Here is an 18,228-nt window from a genome sequence, read left to right as displayed (position 1 = left end):
CTCCGTCCTTCCAGCAAGCATTACAGGTACCTACTGCTGCATCCATGCGCCAGCACTAGGTAGACGCCTGCCCTCCCCGCGTCACCACTAGCTTCCAGGTAGTGGAGCACCCTATGGCAGCTCCCGCCCGCTTTCCAAACCGCCCCGTCGACACACCTCCAGCTCCAACCCTCCAGCTCCCGCTCCCTTCCCGGCGGTCGCTGTGGTCCGCTCACCACCATGAGGCTCTCCTTAAGCAAGATGAAGTTCTTCAAGAAGCGCGACAAGAAGAAGGCCGCCTCGGAGAGCGACTTTGCCAGCTACCCGCACCGCCCCAGAGGCTTCAGCAGCGGCTCTCCCCCGCACGGCCAGAGCCAGAGCCAGAGCCAATTCTTAGCTCCCGGCTCGCCGCCACGCTTCCCGACTCGGCGCTCCGCCCAGGCCCTCGCCGCCCTCCCGCCCAACGTCCTCGCCCGCATCTTTGCCTTCGTCTGTCCTCACTCCCAGGACGAGACCTACGAGACCTGCGAGCTCTCCGGCCTCGGCAATGCCTGCATGCTCTGCGACATACGCGACCTCGCCCACTGCGCCTTGACCTGCCGGCGCTGGAGGAAGGAGGCCGTGAAGCAGCTGTACGTGTGTTTGTTTTCTAGCTAAGGAACTCGGTTGCTAACACAATCCGTATCTTGCACAGCTATCACAGCGTCCGAATCGAGACAGTCCACTACTGCGACCGCGAGATCTACTTGTCTGACAAGCGCAAGCGGCGCACCTTCTTCGACCGCAATGGCGAGCCCGAAGACGTGGCCCAGGCGCGTCTCAAGCTGCTATGCCGAACCCTGCGTGAAGATCCAGCCAGGCTCGGCCCGATCGTCGAGTTCTTGAAGACCCCATACATGCTGCGAGAGTCATGCCAGGCCGACCTGGCTCGTACCATCGCCGTCCTGCCCAACCTCCGCTATGTCGACCTGCCCGAGGGTCTCTTCATGGACGAGCCCCCCTTTTTGACACTGCGACTCGAGGTCCAGGCCAGGTGTCACAATCTGAGAAAGATGACCTTTATGGGAGGCGCAGAGCGCAGCTTGGAGGACTTGGCCGGCGGGAGGATCTGGCCGAACCTGGAGGTTCTCGAGTTGGTCAAGGTGAACATGGAGCCGCTCCACCTGCGCCATGTTCTGGGTGCCCTGCGAAACCTGCGAGCGCTCAAGGTGACGGATACAAACGCCTTCGGAGACCAGATATTCATGTACAACGACATGGTCCCCGACTTTCCTCCTCTCGAGGAGCTCGTCTTGAAAAGCGTACCGCATATCACTGCCGAAGGATTCAGAGAGTATCTGCGGCGGGCGGATGCGCGCATGTCGCTCAAGCTCCTCTCCCTGACCGCCACGGGCGTCAAGCCCTGGCATCTGCAGGCCATTCTGGGCCTGGCACCTGCCCTCAGGCACCTCACCATCGTCGAGACGGTGACGGCGGCCCTGCCCATCGCGGCGGGAACCCAGAAGATTGTACCTCTGGCGTCCGGCTCCCTGAGGACCCTCAACTACGAGATCTCGGCCGACTCGTCGAGCAACCCCTACGCCGGCATCACCAGCTCCTACTACACCTACCTCTCGGGCTCGCTCCACTCCGGGGGTCTCCCCAGGCTGCGGTCGGTTTATGTGCGCGACCCAGACTTTCAGAACCTGCTTCTCGGCCTGCCGCCGCCGATGCCGGGCTTCGCGGACGGCGGCTCCCGCCGCCCTGCCTCCAGCGGCTCCTCGTCGTCCTACACCTCGGGCCGCAGCCCCATCAGCCTCGGCCCGGTCGTCTCGGCCAACGGCCTCCTCTCGCCGCACCACTCCCCCGGCTTCGCCCCGCCGCAGCACTACGGCCAGCCGCCGTTCGGCAGCTCTCAGTCCCCGCCCAAGTCGGGCTTCGCGTCCCTGCAGCAGCAGCACCTTTCGCAGCAGCAGCAGAACCCGCGCTTCAGCAGCAACAACCCGTTCGCGTCGATGATCGCCCCCAAGCAGGTGCAGACCCTCGAGGTCTACGTCAAGGGCGACGACGACCTCGACTGGAGCATGGTCATGGTCTCGCCCGACGGCCCGCTGCTGGGCGGCGGCCCGGGGGGAGGAGGAGGAGGCGGTGACGACTCCGGGGGCCGGCCGACGAGCAGCTACGGCCTCGGGGCGGACGTGGCGGTCGGCGCGGGGGCTAGGAGGAGCGTCTTTATGGGGGACGGGTCCGGGTCCTTCCTGGCGGTGCCGGATTTACCGGTCGGCGGCGGCGGCCCGAGGCGCGGGAGCGGCGCTGCGGCGGTGGACGAGTGGCCGAGGCCGAAGAGCTCTGCTGGGGAGAGGAAGAGGGAGAGGATGGATCTGTGGAGGTGATTTGTTTTTTGTTTTTTTTTTGAGACGGGAGATCATAGGAGGTCTCTTGTGCCTGGAGTCAGATTGAGGAGGGGGTTATCGGTTGCTGGCGGACTGAATGCTTTGCGAGATACATGAGGCAAAGGAAGAGCTCGGCGGAGGTTTTGAGTCTCTCGTACTGGAGACTCGAAAGAAGGGAAAGAGAAGGGGGTTCTTTTTTTTTTATTACCCCAATTCTGTCTGACGGGGCTTCATTCAGCTTTGTTGCTTTTCACTCCATGGTTGCGTTGATATATACCCATACCCACCCCCCCTCATACCCAGCAGAGGTCAAAAAGGATGGCGAGGAGTTCGAGGATAATTTGCTCATAGGAAAAATGAAAATGGACTCTAAGTGTGATTGGCATGACTGTTGCTTTGTTGTTTTTGATTTGTCTCGTTGAGCAAAGCGTCGTGAGGACATGGGGGGGGGCATGGCTGCCGTGACTTGCGGCTCTTCTTGGTCTTGGGGAAGTGCCGGAGCTGGTGCAAGATGTACGGATGTGGAAGCTTGGTACTGAGATTCATTGGCGGAATAGGATGCTTTAATCGAGGTCCAGCATATAACAAAAGGGGCCAACTCATGGATATGGGGGCTGCCTGGAATTCAGAAACTCTCAACTCAGAGAGATGTCGAGTGTTCATCACGAAAGTTCAGCTTGTATCTGATAGTCTTAACTCAAGCTGGCAAGCTGAAGTTGTCCCGAATCTCTGTGTTTCATGTTCGATGGTAAGGTATCAAGTACGATCATGCAAACGGGCTTAAAATCTCGTGATGCCAGAGTTTCTTCCAGATAAACCTGGTACGAGATGTGGGCATAATAAATGAGAGAGCCTGAAAGATCTGTAAATAGGTGACATAACTCCTCGTATGTTTATCTTATATGGCTCTCTATGTGATGTCCATATGGTATTCCGGAGGGATTACTTGGTGATATTTTACTAAGTAGTCTTAACCTTGACCGTATAATCTTAATCATCCAATGTATAATCACAGCAACCGGAACCACCATTTCTTGGCTTCTTACTTTGCTAGGTGATACATTAATAAAGTATCGATCTTACGAGAAACAATATATCAAGCATGCCCGTTCGTCCGCAGGGGCATAAAGCCAAAGCAAGTTCATTACCGCCATCTGTTCGAGGTGAACCTCATTGCCATCACTATGCACTTCTGACGATCATAATTTCAAAGGGCAGCATCCCATGGCACTCGATACTACGAGTGATGCAGAGGTCCATCGAGATATCGAGCTATGCTGCCTCTTGAGCATTCATTTCGGCGACCGAAAAGGGGCTGGCTATTATCAGAGAGCCACCAAAGAGCCGGATGAGATGTATGCATCCTGCAGGTACGGATGGTAAAGTGGCAGCAGATGAATCCATGTGGACGGCGAGGTGTTTACCCCAGCATTGCGTGTGTGGTAGCATGCAGATGGACAGAGAGGCTGTTCAACATTAGCCGCAAATGCTTCCAGCGAGCTTTGGGTTACATGGTGCCTGGCAGAGCCATACATCGAATACTGTCTTCTTTACATACACCCCATCGGATTCGGTGAGTTTACAAGAGAATCACACACTGTTGGATGATGATGGATGAAGACCAACTGGATAAGACTACAACTTTACAGGAGAGGCAACGAGCGAGCGAATGGTTCGTTTGGTTGACGTCTCGATCGGCACTGACAGAATCGAGAGCATCGACGACGACTGACTCGCGATGTGTAGAGTGTTTAGAACGTGTGCTCCCAAATAACGGTAATAGAACCTGCACTGAAACCTCCAAAAAAAAAAAGGCATTCTCAAGGACCCCTAAAGTCGCTTACGCCCGATTTTTGACGTCTAGACCCAGGTGGTAGTCCGTTAGGAGTGAGACATCCCACTGGCCGACACCAGGTGGTGGTGGTCTGGACTATGTCTCACCCAATGAGGGATTTGATCTCAAAAAGGGCATCGTTCCTTCAGGAACGAGTTCTCTCTTCTAAGCTAAGGGGTAGGCCTCTTGGCCCTTCTAGACGTGCTCCATGGTCCCATAGAATCGCGAACGTGGGTGAGACCCAGTTTGCGGATGCTGGCTCGCCTCAAACTCGGAGATCAGTCGATCACCTGGCTCCAAGGCAGCCCGAACCAGGATCCCGGTCTACCTGGATGACCCTGACCAGGCCCTGTGATGACGGACTCGGAGGATCTCACTTCTGAAAATAGCTACGTTAAGGTAGCCATGGCACCCAGATCGCCTCTGGCAACAGCGAAGCCCCCCGTTCCGTGTGCACCCCCTCAGCAACCTCAGTCACCGTCGGTGGCTGTTGTCGATCACTAAGCGCGCCTCATGGCGAGAGAAAGCCAAGTTGCGGGAGGGAAACGCCTCTGCAGAATAGTGCGACTGCATGACTAGCAGAGGCAGAGCCTTCTTGCCTACTTGCCATCTCAAACGTTGAAGAAATCTCCAGCAAGATCTCAAAAAGGGTCGGGCTGTTTTAGCGTCTGACAACTCGCCAAAACGCCAGGCTTTTCTTAGATCGGAATGGCGCAATTCCGTTCTCAGCCGTGGGCCTGCGCCGCGATTGGGCGACCGCCCCGTGCGACCTCGCTCTTAGCGGCTTGGATCCGCTGACGATGGCCGTGAGGACGGAGGTCCGACGCCACACAGGACACCTGTGGCCACTGATCGCCCAGGTCTCTCCAGGCTGTCGGGCGAGCAGCCACAGGCGGTCGAGAATAAGGTTTGGCGCCATCTGACTGCATAATGGAACCGAACAATTGGCGGCCGCACCTGATCCAGGCACCGCCGCCTTGCTCAACACTGCAGCAGCCTCAGACGGGTCTTTTCTTATACCATGCCTTCACCTTCGTCCGTATCCAATTTGGCGCTCTGACTATGGCTTATGGCTGGCCGCCGGAGGTCAACTGATCCGTGACTATTCGTGCGCCGTTCTTGCGCCATGCCGCGAGCCGGGAGTCCAGGTACGCGTGTGTGCATCGCGATTCTGAGCGCCAGCCTTGACGGCCGCCGTGACTGAGGACGTAGCAGTGAACGCTATTCATCGCGATTGGCTCACGGCGCCAAGGTGACCTATCCATGCCGTCCGCCGCCTGTGTCGGGATCAGCCCTGTCAATAATACGAACATCTTGGATAGTCGTCATCGGGCTTGCAGCTGAAGCTGTTTTACATCAGCGGGCATGTCACAGATCCCAGCTGCTGGGACACAGAGGGTTTGACACAGACGCCCGGCGCTGGTCTGTGCTTGCGACTGCTCTTCTGTAAAGACACGCCCCCCTCCCCTTCCCCTGTTCCCATGAGCAAGGTAACTCCTGGCGCTAGACTTGACAGCCACGCACACACCCCTGCCATTCGTCGATAGGACCCAGGCCACTGGCGGGGGGGCCTCACAGTTGGGACGACAGGCGTTGAGAGCTCTAAACATTAGCGGATGTTTCATACACGAAGCAGAAGCGAGGCACCCCCCCCCTCGTCCTCTGGCACTCGGCGGCCACGCGACGAAACAACGGAGCGCCGTGGGCATTCCTCGAAGACCGGGACCGGCTTGGGCAAGCGAGGCATGGGTGGTTTTTTTTTTTCTCGCTTTCGCCACATATTGGACGTGGTCATGGACAATGCCAGAGAAAAGAGGCGCCCGGGAATGCGGCTTCGGGTAGTGCGTTTCAAGATGGTGATGCGGAGCGAGGAGTACGTATGTGAGTCGGCAATAGCCTCAGCGATAGGCTTCCGATTGGCATGAGTCTATCAGGTCAGGTCGATATGTCGCGTCCTCGAACCTGAGGCAGTTCTGCTTGTGAGTCGTCGCCCGTGAGGAGGCGTCATGCCAGGGATGGCAGACTGCTATGATTGTTCAATAGTCGCGTACCAGGAGGCTTGAGACTATCTCTATGCACTCCACGCGCTAAACTCACCCGGCTCGTTGTTTTTTTAGGGGGGGCCATTCAGGTACAAGATTTATAGCCAAGCAAGCCAAGATCATAGGCTCGGTGTGTGCTGGGTGAGGGTGAACCGCCATGTCAACGGTGGGAGCCATATTAGCTGATACTGAAGCTGGCCACCATCTAGCATACCGTCAAGATGAATCGTGATATCAGTAAAGACGTTCCTTCTCCCGCGATAAGTCGGCTGCATCCAAGTAAGGGCCTTAGATCTATCCAGAGGTGCCGTGTGTTCTTCGTATGCCTACTGTAGAAATTCATCATCTCGATAGCTGGGAGTTGCTAGCGGCTGATTGAGATGCTGAAAGCCACCAGCTGGCGGCAGATGGTGCGTGCCCCTCCCAAACCACACTCTGAGGCCAGCGGCGTGTGTCATACCTACCCCGCCAAAAATTTCATGATCGCGAAGCTCAAGACAATCGAGCTTCTCTTGCACAAGTCACACCACCACCCAACCAACAGGTCAAGATCATGGACCCCAAAGCCCCCGAAGCAGGCGCGGCCGACGCCGGACCGTCCAAGAGCGCCCTCAAGAAGGCCGAGGCCAAGGCCAAGAAGGAGGCCCTCAAGGCCCAGCGCGCCGCCGAGCGCGCCGCCACCCAGGTCGCCGCCATCCAGCTCGACGACCCGTCCAAGGACTTCTACGGCCGCGTCACCCCCACGTCTCCGGCTGCTTTCTCCCCCGACGCCAGGGAGGCCCACCTGCGCGACCTGGGCGCGGAGCACGAGGGCAAGAGCGTCATCATCCGGGGGTGGCTGCAGAACTCGCGCATCCAGAGCGCCAAGATGGCCTTCATCGAGCTGCGCGAGGAGGGCAACTGGGCCGTCCAGGGCGTGGTCCTGGCCTCGGCGCCCGACGCCCCCGAGGGCACGCACCCGGTCAGCCGGCCCATGGTCAAGTACATCGGCAGCACAAACGCCGAGAGCTTCGTCGCCGTCGAGGCCGTCGTCAAGAAGCCGTACGAGCCCGTCAAGAGCTGCCGCGTCGCCGACTGGGAGCTGCACCTGACCCGCTTCTTCCTCGTCGCGCCGGCGCCGGCCATGCTTGGCTTGACCATGGCGGCGGCGAACAGGGCCGTGACCAACTTTAGCGACGAGGAGGTCAAGCCGGCGGCCGAGGGCGAGGAGGCTGCGAAGCCGGCCGAGGCCGCTGCCGAGAGCGGCCCCGCACCGGCCGCCAGCATGCTTACCCACCTCGACAACATTGCCATGCACAAGCGCGCACCCGTTCAGCAGGCCATTGCCGTATGTGCAGGCTTGGAATTTAACGATTTTAAAATGGATTGCTAATTAATCAAATCTATTAGGACATCCGTATGGAGGCCAAGCACCTCTTCCGCTCGTACCTCCGGGAGCGCGGCTTCAAAGAGTTCGAACCCCCCTGCCTCATCGGCGCCTCCTCCGAGGGCGGTGCCAACGTCTTCCGCCTGCCATACTTCAACCAGGAGGCTTTCCTTGCCCAATCACCACAATTCTATAAGCAATTCGAGATTGCTGGCGGAAGGAAGCGCGTGTTCAGCATTGGTCCCGTCTTCAGGGCCGAGAACAGCAACACACCTAGGCACATGACGGAGTTCACCGGTCTTGATCTGGAAATGGAGATCAAGGAAGACTACACAGAGGTCCGCGATATGCTCGAGGGTGTCCTGCTGCACATGTTCCGTAGTCTTCAAGAGAACTGCAAGGAAGAAATCGCGCTCGTCCGTTCGGTCTACCCCTCTGAGGATATCCTCCTGCCGGAGCCCGGCAAGGAGGTTCGCCTGACCTTCGCCGAGGGCCAGAAGCTACTCCGTGAGGAGGGGCCCGAAGAGTTCCGTAACGTGTCGGACGACGAGGACATGTCTACCCCGCAGGAGAAGGCTCTCGGCGCCCTGGTCCGCAAGAAGTTCAACACCGACTTCTACGTGCTTGACAAGTTCCCCGAGACTGCCAGGCCTTTCTATGCCAAGCTCGACCCTCTTCACGAGCCTAAGGAGGGCGGCGCGAAGCTCTGCCTAGCTTACGATTTCTGCCTCCGAGGGCAAGAAATTCTATCCGTGCGTCCTCTCCCACCCTTTCGTTACAAGTTCGAGACAAACCAGCTAATACTTGAGTCTTACCAGGGTGGCCAACGTATCAACGATCCAGATGAGTTGGAGGAGCGCATTCGGGCCAAGGGCATCGACCCCAAGAGCCCCGGTATCTGCGACTACGTCGATGTGTTCCGCCAGGTGGGCGTGCCGCCTCACGGCGGTGGTGGTATCGGACTGGACCGCGTGGTGGCCTGGTTGCTTGCTCTACCGAGTGTTCACCTTGCCTCTTACTACCCGAGAACTCCAAAGAGGTTGCTGCCGTAAGGTAATCGCAAAAGCAAAGGGAAGGGCTATGCTATATACTACCTAGACCAGAGTATTTGTTCTAGAAGAGCGTATATATGTAGATGCTAGATTAAACGCTGGCAATTCAAGTATAAAGTGAAAGTGGTAAGGCCTTGGACCAAAGGAAGGGTGTGACCTATCGCACCCGACTCAGGCTATCAATCCGCCCAAAGGCAGATCCCCGTGGATATGGGCGGGCGAGTTCAAGTTACGGCTAGTGTTTCCGAGTGAAGCCACGGTTGAAAAATTTCCAAGACATACCCGCCGTGCCGCATTCCAACACGCGGCGTTCGGGGGGGGGGGGGGGAAGAGGCATGGAAACAGTTCCTCCTCTTTGCTGTTGAGAGACTGCACACCACCCCCCCTCGCATGACGGTAGCAATGTGGGTGTTAATGCGGGCGGAAGACGCTGACCTGGTTCGCTGGTGCGGCGAGTCGGCGGGCGTCGACCTCCCGAGACTTCCCATTTCTGGCTGGTGGTGGTCGTAGGCCGTCTTGGATTGGAGGAGGATTCTGGAGGAGGCCCAGTGCACTCGCTCCGACGAGGGCCGTTGAGGGGCACGCAGCTCCGAAGTCTTTGCTGAAGCAATCCCCAAGAGATTGATCTACCCAAGGGCCCCCTTAGGATTGATGCCGCTTGAGCGAGCCCGATCAATAGCCCAACTTGAGGTTCGCACAAAGTGCGGTAGCCTAGTTGGGGCTCGAGAGGGCCATCCATCTCCTGCTATCAGAACCTTAACGGCTCCGGACCGGCATCTTCCCTCTTTTCGCCACCTGCCTTGCCCGGTGCCAATGTGGTTTATGCTGCTCTCTTGTGTTTGGTGGTGGTGTTCTGCTTCTTTTTTTTGCCGCCGTTGTGGCAGCAGCACGGACAGGACCAAGTCCAATCACGAACGTCAAGAGGCTTGGTTCTCCTTAGGTGCATTCTGCAGGTTGGGTTCACCATGCAGCAACAGTACCTAGTAGGGTTTGGCGCACCAAATCCCAAAGATGATGCGCACCTGCGCATCCCATCCATTCTCCCAGTGGCAGGGAGCACTAGGTAGTATCGTCTTCGTTAGCGTGGTCCGTCTGGCGTTGTCTCTTTTGGACGGGGGCTTCCAGCCCACCCCAGATATGAGACATCACCAGCCCACCGCCACCCCCCCCCATGAATCGTGACAACGCTAGCTGGCCTGCAGTGCCCAAGGCAGCCTAGCTCGCCCAGTCCCAGCAGCACCGCGGGCCCTCCAGCCACTAACAGGCAAGACATGGCCTTTTTGCAACCAGCGCCTGGGCTGTTGAGGAATCTGTTTCGCCCGCTTGTTCTCTGCTGGGCGGCCATGAGGTGAGCAGATCCGTTCACGGGAGAGGCTTTTTTTTTTTTGTCTACTCTTACGATTCGAGAGACAGCACTAAGAAAGGCGAGGAAGGCAAGACTAGAGCAGGTTGGGCTGATTGATGATGGGCCTGTGGTTGGAAGCGGGAAAGAACTGAAAATGGCTACTCTATGGCGTTGCGCCTTCCCTGGAGTCAAATACAAGACTACATCCATTCAGCCCTCTTCCTCCCCCCCCGAGAGAGTGCATCATCATTTTCTACTTGCCAACGGCTGCCATTGTGCTTCACATCGCATCCTCAAGCTGTCCAGCTGCTGTGGTTCGGACGTGGTACGAAACAAACCTTTGACCGAGTCTTACACACCACCAAGACACACAGCTGTCAAAAACACACTCGATCCAGCTCAGCCCGGCTCACTCATCCACAGCCCTCTCCCCACCGGAGAGACTCTCACTCTCACGCTCACTCTCGGTCCCCGACATCCAAAGACCAGAAGGAGCCAGCGCGTGCGCACGGCATCGCCAGGCCGAAACACGCTGCCCCGGAAACAATTGGGGTCTGAGAAGGAGGCATCCCGTCCGGTAAGTCGGCCTGGCCTGTGTTGGTTGGTGGTCCCAGATGAAACATCAGAGGCTCCATCGCCCGCCAACCATCGTCAACTGTCACGAGGCATGCCTAACGATTCTTGGTGCATAGGGCGCTGCATCAACTCGCCAGTCAACTTGACCTCTTTTGGTGTCCTCGCTTCGCTTGTTGGAGAGACAAGACTCCCCTTGAAGGGTCTATTACAGATCGACAGCCCTTGTGTGGGGGCGTGTAAGGTACGCGGGCGTCCTCGATCGACACACACCCCCCCTTTCTCCCCCCTGGTCTCCCCTTTGGCCCCCCCCTGCACCCAAAAATACCCATGTCAATCAATCCATCAATCAATCCCTCCTGGCCCCCTCCCCGCCTCATATCGCGGCCGTGTTAAGGCACCAGGGTCGTTTACACACGGAGGAGTTGATGCACACCCCCAAGCTGGGATTGGCATTATGGCGGCCGGAATGGGTTGCAGACTATCACCTCGACTTACACACCCCTCTTGTCCCATCCTCCATCCCATCTGTCGTCGCTCTTGTTAAAAATGGCGATGCCCCCCCTCCACCCTGTCTAGCACCTTCAGCTGTCCTCCCTTCCTTCATGTTCCACCCTTAGACACATCCGAGCCGCCATTCCAGCACGAGAGCGCCGGTTTGCTAATAGACACGAGCAGATTGCTGTGGATCAGCATCTTGGTCTGACAGAACAGACACCAAAAGAGGAGAGGCTCGCCTATACACGCCACACGCCTTTCTCTGCATCTCCCTTGGAGAACCGACACGCTCGAGTCCTCCGCGTTCCAGTGCAATCCCCGGGACCCGGACTCGCGAGACTATTGCCGTCACCCATTCCACGGGCAATGTCTCTGGTGCACCCGCCCTCCTTGCCTGCAAGGGAGCCTGGGCAGGCTGTCGACTCCGTCAACGGCGGCCCCGAGACGTCATATACAGAGGCCTCGCAGCTCCCCTCCGAGTCCCACGAAACCTATGACGACTGCATCATTGACCAGTTCTACGGCCTCGACATTGACGACGACGACGACGACGACCAACAAGAAACAGACATGAACGTCGCCGCACAGAAGAACGCCGCCGCCGGCCTGGCACCGCCGGCACTGCCCGCCAAGAGCGCCATGAGAGCCTCTAGGCTGTTCGACGACCTCCAGCTGAAGCTGCGAGCGTCCATCGAGGCCCACCAGATCCTCGAGGCCCGGGACATGCTCGCGACCGCCAACCCGCACGAGGTCTACATGTCGTCTGAAGAGGAGGCGTCCTCCTCGGCCGACGACTTCTCCGACTACGACTACGACTCGGGCAACGACGACCCCCAGTCCCCATCCCGACGCAGCTACGAAGACACGGCCAAGGTGGTCTCGGTCGTCTTCATCGGCAAGCCCTCCCTCGTCGACCTCCCGTCCGTGCCCCGCCGCTCCGGCTCCTCGAGCACCGTCAACTCGCGCCGCGAGAGCATGCTCTGCGCCCCGAGCGGCGTCCTCGCCAGCATGACCCGGCCCTCGACCGCGTCGTCGGGCTCCATCACCAGCAGCTCGCACTTTTCCTTTTCCTCCTCGTCGTCCCGCAAGAACAGCCTCAGCGGCAGCAACAAGTTCTCGTCCCTGCTGCTCGCCGGCAGCGGCAGGCACCAGAGGCAGCACTCGTTCCTCTCGATCGACCCCTACGCCAACGGCAGCACGTACTCGCTGCCCACGACGCACGAGGAGGAGGACGACACCGAGGTGTCGGACGTCAGCCCGTCCAAGACGCAGGCGCTGTTCCGCGGCGTGTCCAAGACCTTCACGCTGGCCCGCAAGCGCAGCCGGCCCCTGCTCCGGGACTTTGCGGCCACGCAGCCCCGCGACCTCCCCGCCTCGCCGGCCAAGGAGGAGGTCGTCGCCGCCGCCGCCCCGCAGGAGAAGGCGCCCGAGCACCCCGCCGTGACTGTCATCCCCGCCCGGCCGCAGACGCCTCCTCGGTCGCCGCAGTCTCCCGTCACCTACAACGAGATCCTGCGGGCGGCGCGCAGGAACGCCTCGGCGTCGACGCCGCCTCGGCGGATGTCGATGGGCCTGCCCGAGTCGCCCGTCTCGCCGGTGACGGAGGCGCGGCGCAGTCTGCTGGCTGGACTGGCGGCGCGGAGGAGGGCGAACAAGGCTGCTAGCCGGCTTGTGTGAACGGTCTCTCCTTACACGATATCCCTTTTTTTCTTATATTTGTTTACTACGGAGTTGTCGGGCTTACTGCTGCTACATTTGCTATCTCATGGGTTATACCACATTGCGTTTTTTTTTAAACATCATCACACACACTATTACCGGCGTTTAAACTTGGACGGGGGGGCTGGCTACCTGGGATTTTATACATTGGGAAGGGAACTCGGGCATCGGCGCATTGGGAGGAAATATTCTACTGTTTATGGACATGGCGATGAGTCAGATGGGATGAGATGAGAATGCGGATGACTATGATGGAAGAGAGAGATATCTGGATGAGGCGGCTTGCAGTCTGATGGCTGCTCTGGATCGGGCTTCGGGATATTAGGACTGGGAAGGGAAAACAAATGGGCTATGATACCAGAACAAGGCTTTCCTTGTCATTTGAGATTTTATCTTGGAAATTTTACAAACGTTCTTCATGACGAACATGACCTCGTTTCAAATCTTGCTATGCGATGGTCTGTTTTGCTTTGATCTAGGATCCGCAGCTCCCCCATCTCACAGACATGTTCCCAACCGAGCGCCGAGAACCCGTGTAAGTCTTCAAAGTGTGTGCGTCGACCGTCTGAGACGTGACGTCGGGTGCCTGCATTTCCTCTCTCTGGACGCAGCCGATAGTGAGGGGATCCGAGCGGGTTTTGGTGTCTCTCTCGGCTGGCTCTCCCCAACTCTTGTCTAAGACTTGTGATTTCTATTGCCCTTTTTCTTTCTTGCCATCGTGTGCACTGTGTCGCAGAAAGTGACGCACGGATCTCTGTCCGAATGTCGCTTACAAGGACCTACATACACACACATCGGATCCAAAGAGGGAAGCGTGCGAGACTGTGTGCTGGTGACGAGGGGGGGAACGGGGTGAGCAAGGAGGCCCTGCTAGGAGCGTTTGAGGAGGAGGGGGAGGGGGGGGGGGGGGGCGGGAAAGCGAGTCCTTGGCTTTGCAAGGTCTGCTTGCTTGCTCTGGAGCTACATGGCGTTTGGATCTTCAAGATTGATCATCTACAACACGGGGTAAAAATGAACGAGGATTTTCCTTCTTTGGCCCCTTTTTTTCTGTCAGTCCTTGGATGTATGATCTCGTGTGTATGTGTGTGTGTTTTGGTACAATTTGACACCTTTCGATAGTGCCCGAGTCTGGTCACGCAGGGGGGGGAAGATAAACGCACTTACACCACAGCATATTACACACACACACCCGAGGTTGTCAGCTAGTCATCCCTTGGTTGAAACAAGTCCATATCTACCTACCTACATGACTGTTTCTCTTTACAATTGCAGACGATCGTTCAAAGTCACCTGCCCTTTTTTCTTCAAACACCCCTTTGCTTTTTCTCTTGGCTTTCTGAAGATCTATGCTCATCCCCCTCCCTCCCCCCCCCTTTTTTTTTATTCCCCATCCACGGACAGTAGGTATCTCTTCAATTCGGTCGGTCTAATAATCGGGAGTAAGGCACACACACACGTAGGTAAAGTGGTAGTAGGTAGGTAGTGTTGCAACAGAACAAACACCTAATTTGATGCGTACACACCACCCACCCCTCTCATAACCAAAGAGGCACAACAACCATGCCGATAACCCCGTCCATCAACCCAACATGCAGGAACAGGCTATATTCGAACAAGAAGAACGAGAGTCCCAGTCCCCCCCGCCCCCCTGTCCCCCCATGTCCATAGCTTTGATAGGCTGTCTAGGGGCCTTCCCGCGTTGGACTTTAAGGTGCATGCATGCCAGATATGCCTGCATCCTTTTGCTAGGCCCCCACTGCCCCCTTGACTGTATGGCTGCGTGGCAGAGGTGCAACTGACTGTATCCCGAGCATGGCCAGGAAGTCCACCAGAGCCAAACGATTGCAACGAAGAAAGGTGGAAAGAGGGCCAACAGAGAGGGCCGATCAGAAGGCGGCCGCAACAACACTGGAACATGCTGTTGGCGCACACAAAACGAGCAGAAGAAGAAACGGCCTACAATAATCTGACAAAGACAGATGCCTGCCTGCCCCCAACCCAACCAGGATTATTGCCCAGCTGCGCAGGATGTTTGCGTCTTGTCACCGGATAGATTCGGGCGGGCTGCTTAATAGTTGATATTTCGCTGCCTGCAACCTTTCTCTTTTCCGTATCCTCCCTAATGTAATGGGCCCTTTTTCCCGTGTCATGTTTAATCTACACATGTCTGCTTTTTTTTTTTTTTTTTTTTTTTTTTTTGAACGGGAGTTTGCATTTGTGTGGGATTTGCACCCCGCTTGGAGACTACGGTGCTTCGCTGGCAGATTGGGGGAGGCCCAGTCTGGGCTGGGCACACCACAACCTACCTTTGAAAACTCGTTGCTTTTGGAATCCCCCGCTGATCTCGTTCGAGACCGAGCGCTCTTTCAAGTCGCAGTTGAGAGGTGTGTCGATTGTTGCGGTAAGGTAACAATTTTGCAGAACCAACTCGCTGAAGCGAGTTGTGCCCAGAGTCTTGTCCAACAACATCCATTCTACCTAGGTAGCTAGGCCCCTCCTCCGCCCCCGAAAACGCCGGACCAACTAACAGCACACCCCGCCCGCCCGGCCGACCGACCCTTTGACGCACTCCACCCGGCGGCCCGCCCCCATCACATCATCGTCTCTGCAAAAAAACCAAGTGTGAAAATGTAACACGAGGGCCAACATCAAACCGATGAAACAAACAAAAAAAGTTGTGCTTTGTCAGGAGGAAAAAAACAAAAACAAACCATTGCTCCACCAGAGGACTGCGACCTCGTTAGTTCCGTGAGATGTTGGGCGGGCCCCCTTTTTCTCGCAGGTGCCAACTCCCTTGCCTTGCCTCCCGCTGGAATGCAAAAAAAGGTCCTCGTGGCTGCACCTCCAAAAGCAATACGACCAACCCAACCTCCCGTGCAAATGCACGCGCTCGAGCAAGCCCCCAACGACACTTAACCTTCAGGGCCTATTCGCACAAAAAAGGAACGCAAGGGAGAGACGGAGTTAAGTTCCTTTCGCAACCACACTCCACATCCTCTCGTATCCGGTGTTTGACACGGCACGATGAAGGGGAAGACAGATAGGATCCCGCCCCATAGAGTTGGGCGGAGGAGAGAGAGGTCTTGAGTCCGGGAAGCGGCGCCATGCGAGGCTCCAAGCTGTTAGGCTCGGTGAACTTCCATATCGAACGTAGCACGGTCAGAGAGGCTTGGAAGGCAATTGATCGCCAGACCTAAAGGCGTGAACTTGCATCCAGATAGACCGTTGTGTTATCGGGCTCACACCTTACCTGCTACGTGTTTGTCGTATATGAATATCGGATATATCTTGTATCAACAGAACTCGATGGCTATGGGTTTCTGGAGGAGCACCGACGTCTGAGCAGAACCGATAGCCCGTTGTGACACTTCAAGCCTTGCACACCAAGACGGATCCTGGACTCTAGGTCGTTCTGTCCCTGACCCAATGTTCTTCCTGCCTCTGCGGCCCGAGCATCGTCAAGGGTACTGACTGGTCCTACAGCCGAGACTGCCATAAGCATCCTGTGCACTTCACTCCACACCCCTGACCTCGAGCGAGTTAACTGTTACTTGTTTATTATTATATCTTAAATTTGGTCGGCTTCATCAGCCTATAAAACTCAAGTGAGTGATGGACAAGAGTCGATCATGCCGTTCGAGATACAGAAATAGAAGACGAGGACGACCTTGACCAGACGAGCCACAAAAGCCCTCCCAGCTAGGGATCGTCCACATCGTCCGTTGCCCATTGATCTCTCCGGAGAGGACCAGCGCCGAGTCCAACGCTCCGCATCGTACAGACAACCAACCCCTGGACCTACACGCGCCTGAAAAGAGTCCGTGATGTACACGCGTGCCGTTCCTCACGAGCCACGCCCTCCAACCCACTTCCGCTGGTAGATGTACGACGTCACATAAACCAGAGCCGACATGATTTTTCCTTCGTAAAAATTCCCTGCAAATGAGTCCAGATGCCGCGAAGACATGTTTCCGAAAAAAGCGAAACCCTATTGCTCATAATCAGGGTGACACAAGGAAGCGTCGCCCTCCGAGAATGGCTCTCTTTCGCCCCGAGAACCCTTGAAATTTGATCGCCACTAACCGGGAGTTCGACATCATTCAGAACAAAGATCGATTGATATCTTCTCTTTGGACCTGTCAATGACTCCCGCTTGCAAATGACAAACACCCTCCCCAATAAGGCCTTTACGCCTTGCGGGAGCGGGGAGTCGAGCCGTTGACCTTGGCGCCCGTTGTCTTGGCAGGGGTGGCCTCCTGGTGGGTAATGTGGCCGTGGATCAGGTCCTGAGGGTCGGGGAGAGGAGCCTGGCTCATACGGCGAAGCGACTTGCGGGCGGTCGGGGCCTTGCGGTCCTTCTTGTAGGTGGCGAAGTAGAACGAGATGAAGAGGACCAGGTACGAGCTCAGGGTACCGATGCCGGCGAAAGCAGCAAACTCCTCACCGGCGCACTTGCCAGCGTTGGGCATCCAGGAGAAGTAGGTCGAGGTGAAGTACGTGTATGAGGCGAAGTAGACGAAGCCTGCAGCAGCGCCCGGATTAGCCAGCGCCTACAAGATATCCATCCCAGAAGTTCAAGCTTACCAAGATCAATGACGAACTGGATGATCTGGAGGCGAGTGACCCACTCCTTCCACCAGATGCGGATGCCACGAGCGGACTGGAAGTAGTACCAGTACATGACGACGTGGACAGTCAGGTTGAGGGTAATGGGGACCCAGGAGACAGCGGTAGAGCCGATGAGCTGAGTGTAGCAGAGGAAAGCGGTAGCACCATGGTGGTAGCAGTGGAGGAAGGCTAGCTACGAATTAGCAATCGCGCATGTCTGCTGTCTTCACGGATCGGACATACTCAGGGGCTTCTTCTTGAGGAACAGGAAGACGGTGTCGAGCAGCTCCAGGTACTTGGTCAGGTAGTTCAGCTAGACAAACACACACAAGGTCAGCACCCTCCGGCAAGATGCGGCCATGCGGCCAATACGGTATCTGGGGCCCAGGACATACGTAGTAAAGGACGACAAGGGGCTGAGTCCAGCCGCCCTCGACGTGGCAGATGGCGTGGAAAATGCCGCCTCGGACGACGGTAGGCAGAAGCTGCTCAATGAAGAGCACGAGCAAGATGCCGCTGATGGCGGTGAGATAGAAGTTGTGGATGAGGAAGAGCGCCTTGAGCTTGAAGGGCTCGCGGTTGCGCATCAGCTCCCTGCCGCCGAAGATGATGATGTAGTAGATGACAATGAAAATGCCCGTCTCCTTGAGGGTCGACATGGGGGTCTCGCCGACCTTGAACCTGAAGTCCTCAGCCGGGTAGCCCGCGACCATCTCGAAGGCCTTGCTGAAGTAGGGCCATAGCTCGATGCCAAACGGCCGGTCGATGGTGGGGATGGGAATAGAAGAGGCCATCGCGACGACTGCAGACAGCTTCTCGACAGCGGGATTACAAGTGAAT

General features: G+C 57.0%; 4 protein-coding genes across 4 annotated transcripts; 3 read left to right on the top strand and 1 right to left on the bottom strand.

The window, feature by feature from the left end:
* Positions 1–240: 240 nt before the first annotated feature.
* E0L32_012043 (uncharacterized protein) lies at positions 241–2,351 on the top strand (the record flags this gene model as incomplete). Its single annotated transcript, XM_031134840.1, has 2 exons — positions 241–611; positions 674–2,351. 2 exons carry the CDS (start codon positions 241–243, stop codon positions 2,349–2,351), a joined length of 2,049 nt encoding a protein of 682 aa, XP_030999375.1.
* A 4,429-nt stretch (positions 2,352–6,780) lies between these two features.
* On the top strand, positions 6,781–8,645 carry E0L32_012042 (uncharacterized protein; the record flags this gene model as incomplete). Its single annotated transcript, XM_031134839.1, has 2 exons — positions 6,781–7,554; positions 7,617–8,645. The coding sequence occupies 2 exons, from the start codon at positions 6,781–6,783 to the stop codon at positions 8,643–8,645; spliced, it is 1,803 nt and encodes a 600-aa protein (XP_030999374.1).
* A 1,499-nt stretch (positions 8,646–10,144) lies between these two features.
* Positions 10,145–12,738, top strand: E0L32_012041 (uncharacterized protein; the record flags this gene model as incomplete). Its single annotated transcript, XM_031134838.1, has 2 exons — positions 10,145–10,567; positions 11,242–12,738. 2 exons carry the CDS (start codon positions 10,145–10,147, stop codon positions 12,736–12,738), a joined length of 1,920 nt encoding a protein of 639 aa, XP_030999373.1.
* A 4,229-nt stretch (positions 12,739–16,967) lies between these two features.
* Positions 16,968–18,182, bottom strand: E0L32_012040 (uncharacterized protein; the record flags this gene model as incomplete). Its single annotated transcript, XM_031134837.1, has 4 exons — positions 16,968–17,302; positions 17,365–17,577; positions 17,632–17,683; positions 17,784–18,182. 4 exons carry the CDS (start codon positions 18,180–18,182, stop codon positions 16,968–16,970), a joined length of 999 nt encoding a protein of 332 aa, XP_030999372.1.
* Positions 18,183–18,228: the final 46 nt, after the last annotated feature.

Source organism: Thyridium curvatum, assembly GCF_004353045.1.
Source record: "Thyridium curvatum strain D216 chromosome Unknown NODE_132_length_59402_cov_84.237368, whole genome shotgun sequence".
Classification (NCBI taxonomy): Eukaryota; Fungi; Ascomycota; class Sordariomycetes; order Thyridiales; family Thyridiaceae; genus Thyridium; species Thyridium curvatum.
Note: the sequence above shows the minus strand (reverse complement) of the source record. Positions and strands in the feature narration are given on the sequence as shown.